General features: G+C 31.2%; 2 protein-coding genes across 6 annotated transcripts in view; one reads left to right on the top strand and one right to left on the bottom strand.

Annotated features, from left to right (window-relative positions):
* LOC116850987 overlaps positions 1-7,840 on the bottom strand; it is a 168,008-nt gene that overhangs the window by 52,054 nt on the left and 108,114 nt on the right. For 4 of the 5 annotated variants that reach the window (XM_032829925.1, XM_032829922.1, XM_032829923.1 and 1 more), the window contains exon 4: positions 1,595-1,660. The exons of the other annotated variant lie outside the window; for it this stretch is intronic. In XM_032829925.1, the coding sequence (XP_032685816.1) occupies positions 1,595-1,660 (66 nt within the window). The remainder of the gene's footprint in view (positions 1-1,594; positions 1,661-7,840) is intronic. 5 annotated transcript variants of the gene reach the window in all.
* The window catches only part of LOC116850988 (carbohydrate sulfotransferase 11), a 94,476-nt gene that overhangs the window by 10,228 nt on the left and 76,408 nt on the right, over positions 1-7,840 (top strand). Inside the window, exon 2 of the mRNA XM_032829927.1 lies at positions 5,856-6,025. Coding sequence (XP_032685818.1) covers positions 5,856-6,025 — 170 coding nt within the window. The remainder of the gene's footprint in view (positions 1-5,855; positions 6,026-7,840) is intronic.

Raw genomic sequence — 7,840 nt, forward strand, 5'->3', positions numbered from 1 at the left:
TCTCTATATTTGTAGTACATTTTACTATGAAATTTTCGTGTAGTGATGTATCTTTTCCTCTAATGTGAATTTGCAGGCTACGTTCCAATATTTACTACCAGTACTGAAACTCTATACGTGTACGTGACACAAACTATAGATCTTGAGTACTGGTAGTGAATATCGGAACGCAGTCGTAAACATCATTGAAATTTATTATATTTATTAATGAAATTGTTTTATTTTATTTACACGTTTACATTAAAAAAAGAGATACATGATTAATTTAATATTTATTGCGCACATAATATATGTCCATTCTGATTGGTGCAGTCTATACGGAAATCTTTATAATATTTCACCTACGAAAATCTTTTGTTTCTTGCCAATTAATTTCATTATACGTTTGCAATGCGGATCGCGGATATCACAAGCGCAGATTGATATAAAACTATAAGAAAATGTGAAATTATAAATATAGCTTGATATGTACATCTAATGTCGATCATGAATCTTTTCTTCTAGGTTAGCGTAAATTCGTGAATCAATCATTATAAATACATGCTGCTTATTGCAGCCTATATACAGGGTGTCCGGTAACTGATTGACTAACTATCATGTACAGGTAGAACAGGTCAAGATAATCATAAAAGTTATATATCATTTTCAAATTTTCTCAATATTTATTCCGTAATTAATTAAAATGTATAAACGAATGAGCTCACGAGAAGCGGTAGGACAGGCTCTGTGTGCAAAATAAATGGCTTACCTCTTAGCAACGATAAGTAAACAGCTGATTTCGAGGCGGAGTAACAAGAGATACGTATATGTTACTCCGCCTGATGAGCTCATTCGTTTATACATTTTAATTAATTACGGAATAAATATTGAGAAAATTTAAAAATGGTATATAATTTTTATGATAATTTTGACCTGTTCTCCCTGTACACGACGGTTGCTCGATCAGTTACCGGACACCCTGTATATTACAAACGCAATCTGACGGACAAACGCGCATCGCTTGTGTGCATGCGTATACATGTGATCTAAAGCTGAATCGATGCAAATGCAGCTTGATGGACAAACTTATTCGCTTGTGTGCGTACGTACGTGTGTCTGAAAAAAAACTGAGAATCTGCGTGAAAATAAAAAGGACTTTTCGCGGACGAGATTTCAAGATCTCCGTATTGCCTGCACCAATTTTAATACAAATTTAATACAAATTACGCGCGCGCTAAATATTATATAAGAAAACTTTCATCAGATTTTCGATTATAGTTTTCGTGCTTGAGATATTTGACTTGGAAGACCAACCGACCCAGAAATTCCAGATAAGCTTACACGGTCGCGTTATTTTGTTTCATACGTACTCGGCGTCGTGTCGCGATCGCGACGCTTATATTTGACAGTGTTAATGCACGTGACGAATAGATTTTCCTGTCTTAATAATGTACGCGGTAAATTAATCTTCCATGTCATACCGATACTAAATCCCAATTTTTAATATTAATTAATCCTCTCTTATTACTCTATAATTGCACATTTTTCATTCTAAATTATAGTTGTGAAAAAATTCTGTCTCAGTCAGGACTCAAACTTGGATCTCTTCACTTACCGAACGGGACGCCGTACCAGCTCAGTCACTGAAATCTTGACAGAATTTGACAGAACTTCTTTGCAACTATAATTTAAAATAAAAAATAGTTATAAGGTAATGAGGGAGGTTAATTAACAATAATATTAAAAATTAAGATTCGCGATTTGATATAGAATATTAATTCAGCGCGTACGTTATTAAGATTGAAAAATCTATTCGTTACGTGCGTTAACATTACCAAACATTATTATTTTTCCAACATTTATTTAAATATTCGCTCTAACATTAGCGTTAGTTCTTACTGGCCTAAAAGTATAGTTAATTTAAGTTGTATACTTCGAGAGCCTTTGTACTTAGAATTGTTTGTTTGAGTGTAATGACACGAATTATAAATATATTTTTTGTGTTTTTAACGTTACGGAGAAAAGCAAACATGTCAGAATTTTTTACTAAGAAGATAAATTTATTAACATTTTTGTAACTTATTCTCGAATATTTTCTTCAATTAGCTGTTAATAAGAGTTACTTCTTTTAAATTCTCTAATCATTCCGCTAATCATTATAATTTTAATATAAAAAAATATTTACTATTATAATTTAAGTATATTAATTATACGCTTTTTAGTTTAAACAGATTTTTTAATTTATATTAAAATATTTTGCATATTTTAATTATAAAAATTAAGAAAACTACCTGATAGCTGATAAGTATAAAATATTGATAACGGAAAGTTGGATTCTTTGCACGTTTATTTTGCGCATGCGTTCTAACTAAATACATAAAATTAGAAAACATTTGAGAGGTTTGTGAAATTTACAGTTTAATATATTATATAGAAGTCTGTATACATAGAGAGAACAATTTATTGAATTAAATAAATGTTTCTTTAGAATAGTCCAAACAAATTAGTTAACACAACAAAAATATTTCTTTGGAATTAAGTCGTAAATAAATATTTTTGTTGTGTCAAACAAAATTTTGTTCGATCAATCAAAAAATTCGTTTGGACTATTCCAAAGAACCGTTTATTTGATTCAACCAAATTGTTCTCTCTGTGTACTGAGCTTCCATGTATACGCTTAGCACGATAATGCTCGCGATTTTGCGATCTCTACACGCAAAAAATGATTCAGTTGGCATAACCGAATTTTAGTTACGACAACCGAAATTTTCGGTTCCTCAGGAATCAACTGAAAAATCGGTTGCTACAAAAAAGAAATTTTGTTAGAAAGTTTCTGTTGGGCCAAACATATATTCAGTCATCCCAATTAAAATGTTATGAAAGATACAAGTTTCGTTTATCCCAACCTATACTTCAGTTCATACTAATGGATGTTTCAGCTATTAGGAATAGATTAATATTTAACAAAATATATTTATATATTCCTAATCTTTTCATGTCTTATAAGCTACTACATATCGAAGGTCAAACACTCCAAGTTTTCGTGAATTCTTTTTCGCAAATTTCGACCCCAACCGGTATACCACCGGATCACTTATCCATACCTGACTCCGTTAAAGTATTGCTTAATCTGACGATCAAGCAGCCCGCGGCGATTATCGATGACTCTAACGATATTCTTACGACTTATGTTTATATAATGTATCCTTATAATGTTCACAGTATATTATAATATACCTAGTAAACACCAGTTTACTAGTTTTCTGTTATTGCAACTGAACCTCGTATAACAGAGTTTCTAGCTGCCACTACAGAATATGTTTTTGCGTGTAGAAATGCGATAGTGATTGTTCATTCCATCAGTCTCGCGTCTCCTCCGATCCTGCTATCCATTTCGCGACATTTCACATATAAATGCGATATATTACATACGATATATACGATATATTATATACTCTTTTCAATTCTCTCGTTGCTTTCCATTGTTAATACTCAAATCTTTAACTCGAGCGTTCTTAAACAGTGTGGACGCTCCGATTGTTATTCTATTCTTATAAATATTTTAATCACTACTTTTCTCTATACGCACGAGATACTCGATATAGAATTCTAATGGAGAACAGAACGATGAACGCTAAAGTACGGAATATCCTTAGATGTGTTTTAATAATTGCATTTGATTATGTTCACATTTTTTCTTTTCTTCTCACTTCCTTCAAGTTTCAAATACCTGCTTTATTTTAAGTGTAGAAAGTAGCCAACACAACACAACGTCTAAAATCGGGATATAAGACGTCTAAAAGACGTCTTATTTCTTAAACGTTGGAATATAAGACGTCTTATGTCCCAATTTTAGACGTTATGTTGTATGGGATAATACATAGTGCAACTATAAATACAATATCTCTAGATTCTAGCGTCTATTTTTGTCTTCATTTTTAAAGGCCGTTTTAAAATCATTTGAAGAAAAGGCAATTAATTATTTTCTCATAATGCATTCCGAAACAAATTATTTTTTTGTTACGTTATTATTCGTGCATTCGATGGCATAAAATATCTATATACAGGGTGAGTAAAAAGTCTCAGACCGGTGAAATATCTCGAAAACTATTTCCGAAAAAAATGTTTTCTATAAAAGTTGTAGGGTTTTAAATTCACTGATCTGGTCAGTCTGACCTTAAGTGGCGTCGCCAAGGTCAAGTCAAAGTCAACTTTGCTTTTTTAAATAGAAATGTATTTTTTTATGGAATTTTATTCTACGTAAAGAAACAAACAACTTTTGTTTGAAGTTTTTTCATACGATCTTTATTTTTTAAGATATTTGCGGAAATATGTACAAAATTATTGGTTTCAATAATTTCTTACTCAAATTTTATCAACTTTACCGAAAAATGGCAAGAGATAAAAATTGCTTATTTTTGTCTCATAGAGCTCTAAGAATTTTTTCAGTATTTTTTATTAATTTTTTAGTACTTCAAGAAAATGCAAGATAATGCAGTACTAAAAAGTTAATAAAAAATTATGAAAAAATTCTCAGAACTCTATGAGAAAAAAATAAGCAGTTTTTATCTCTTACCATTTTTCGGTAGATTTGAATTCGAGTAAGAAATTATTGAAACCAATAATTGTATAAATACTTCCGCAAATATCTTAAAAAATAGAGGTCGTATGAAAAAATTTTTCAAACAAAAGTTGTTTTTTTACGTAGAATAAAATTCCGTAATAAAAGAAATACATGTTTCTATATAAAAAAGCAAAGTTGACTTTGATCTGACTTTGATGACGCCATCCAAAGTCAGACTGACCAGATCAGTGAATAAGTAATTTAAAACCCTACAACTTTTGAAGGAAACATTTCTTTCGGAAATGCTTTCGAGATATTTCACCGGTCCGGGACTTTTTACTCATCTTGTATAGGAAAACTTCTATTTTGAAAAAAGAATTTCAGTGTATATCAGTAATCGCATTATTGAATACATATGATGATGAGAAACCAATTTACTTGGATGTGCAATGCAAGAAAAATATACTATTTTGACGTGATAATACAATAAGTGAGAATACACGAAGAAAATATGGAACTTTAAAATCTGGTGGCACATATATAAAGATATAAAACAACTTAAAGTAATGTTGTGATAAACGGATCGACAAATTAGTCAAACTTTTTAAAATAACAGTTTTACATTTCCGATAATTTCCCAGACTGTATTTGATCAATTTACTTTTACTGTTCAAGTTTTAGAATGCGAGCGTAGGAAAACAATGGACTAAACACTAGTCTACCACGCTGAAAGCCCGGGTTCGATTCCCAGAGGAAAAATTTTCGTACACTCGCACTCCTTTTGGAAGGCCTGGCAAACCTCCGAGAGTAGTATAGGATAAAGAAATCTAAGGATATGAAATCCAAAAAAATAAAATTGGCCAGTATATAGGTTAAGATATAGGATAAGAAGGAAAAAAGCGAAAGGAAAGAAGTAGATTTAAGAAATAAATAAGTTAAGATTAAAAAAGAATAAAAGAAAAGGTGTATAAGAAAAATGTAAAAATAAGGAAATGTATAAATAAAAAAACTTCCTGGCTGTATAAAAGCTGAAGTAGAAAATAAAGTATTATTACTACTACTATTAAAGTTTTACTACTTTATATTTTTGTATGTACTACTAGCTTCACACACACACATTCGGCATTACATTATGTATCCGTTTTTGATAGAAATTCTTTACTCATTTCCGTCATGCATCTATATTAGCAACAAAATTTAATTCATAATAGTGTTAGTTATCATAATAGTATGTTATGAGTGACGAGTCAATCAATAGACTGACTAATATCTCATAGGATGGTATGTGAGATGACGTCCTGACATGTTCCAGTTCGATATGAGTATAGACGGAAACACATTCTGCGGGAGAAGATGACCTCACGTCGTCGCGTCCTGGCAGGAATTCGCCGAACTATATTTGTCGCCGGTATCCTGACGCTTGTCATCTTAGCGCTGTCAGATCAGGATGGCAACACTTTACAGCAGGCAAATTCGTTGGAGGTGAGTCATGTATCACACAAGAATACGCTAATGACCGGTTTTATCGTTTACGAACCGAGCGTTTTAGAGATTTTTGATACTACCCAAGTTTAACGTATCCTATTCCTAGGATATTTCGCGTATCCTCGTCGCGATACGTGTACGTTCATGTATTTAATAATGTAGAATATAATTTTATGTATAACTAGGTGGAAAATATTTCGGATACAGATTCCGTATATAAAAACAATAAAATAAATTTGTATAAAAATATGTTTAATGAAAAACTTGTTCACGAGTTACAAGTTTTGTTTTCGAACGATTTTTGTCTATTTAATTTTTTTCGCAAGAGGTGCTTAAAATTATTACCTAGTACCTCATAGTTTATAAATAGTTTATAAATTATAGTTTATAAATAAATAATATTATAGTTTATAAATAAATAGTATTATAGTTTATAGTTTATAAATTTATAAACGTCTGGTCATCGATTTCCCTATTCTTTCCACACAACCGAGTACTATATTGGAAATTTTAATGGTAAATAGCCGACTGAAATGAAGTATAACTCTCTCTCTCTCTTCCTCTCTTCCCCCACTCTCTCTTCCTCTCTTTCCCCACTCTCTCTTCCTCTCTCCCTCTCCTCCCTTCTTTTCTCTCTCTCTTCTCCACTTTCGCATAACACTTCAGCTTTCGAAAAGATAACTATAAAACTCGCTATAATATAGAAACAAGTTGTCAAATTGGACATGTGTTTATAAAAATATATTTTATTGATTTTAAATATTGAACTTACTTCTGAGATATATTTTTCATATGTTAAGTTACAAATATAATTTATGGAACTTTCGAAAGTCACATAAATATTTTTAAATACAGAGATAACAGTTTTATTCGATTAATATTGATAGTATCGAATAATCATAAGAGTCTCGCATGTCTGAGTTTACCATTCTCTATTTATAACAGAATCTTATAACTTTATACAGAAAGCGTCGATAATGTATTTTAATTGATGGGTGGATATAAGTGCATCGTTGATTAAGAATACAAAACTCATTTATCAACTTATTTTGATATTACGTTAACCTGTTATTTTTCATTCTATTTGACCGCTTATCGAATTGTGATATAATGCAATTGACACAATTTTATGTTAAAATACACGAATATCTAGATACGATCCGGACTGAAACATAACAAAACTGAAAGACGTTATTGATCAACTTTGTCGATTAATATCGAAAAAATTCGTAAATATTTCGTAAATAATTCGTAAATGTTGATTAATACGTATTTTAATTTTAATTTTAATGGGTTCTATGATTTAATTAATTTTCAATTCATTTTCAAGTAATTTTTCTTACACAAAAAATCTCAATTGCGTACATTTTATAAGCACGAAATTGGGAGACACATACATGCACATGATATATTTCCGATGTATTCTGATGTGACGGAAATGAAAAGGAAAAAGAAGCAACGCGTTTTCCTAATTGTTAGGAGGTTGGCCTGTCATGCCGATGCTATAGCGCGTACAGCGTTCGTCTCACCGCAGCGCGTATGCTGATTGGCCAGTTGGTTGCCGCTCGGTAGAAATCTTTCGTTGTTAATATCTCAAAATTTCACGTGGTTGTTTAAAAAAAGACACCGATTTCATTACTCACTCCGACCTATTCTAACTATTGGGTTGTCGGAAAAGTCATGACGCATTTTTGCAACCAATGGCGTTAGTTCATTGTTGGAAGTACTAGAGTCATTGGCATCTATGTTATTGCTATGTCATTTGATAGCTGACAGTTCTAGCTTTATTCTAAAAAAAAAAAAAAAAAAAAA

The sequence above is a fragment of the Odontomachus brunneus genome, unplaced genomic scaffold (genome assembly GCF_010583005.1).
Source record: "Odontomachus brunneus isolate Ranch 3 - 2012 unplaced genomic scaffold, Obru_v1 Obru_scaffold_163, whole genome shotgun sequence".
Lineage (NCBI taxonomy): Eukaryota > Metazoa > Arthropoda > Insecta > Hymenoptera > Formicidae > Odontomachus > Odontomachus brunneus.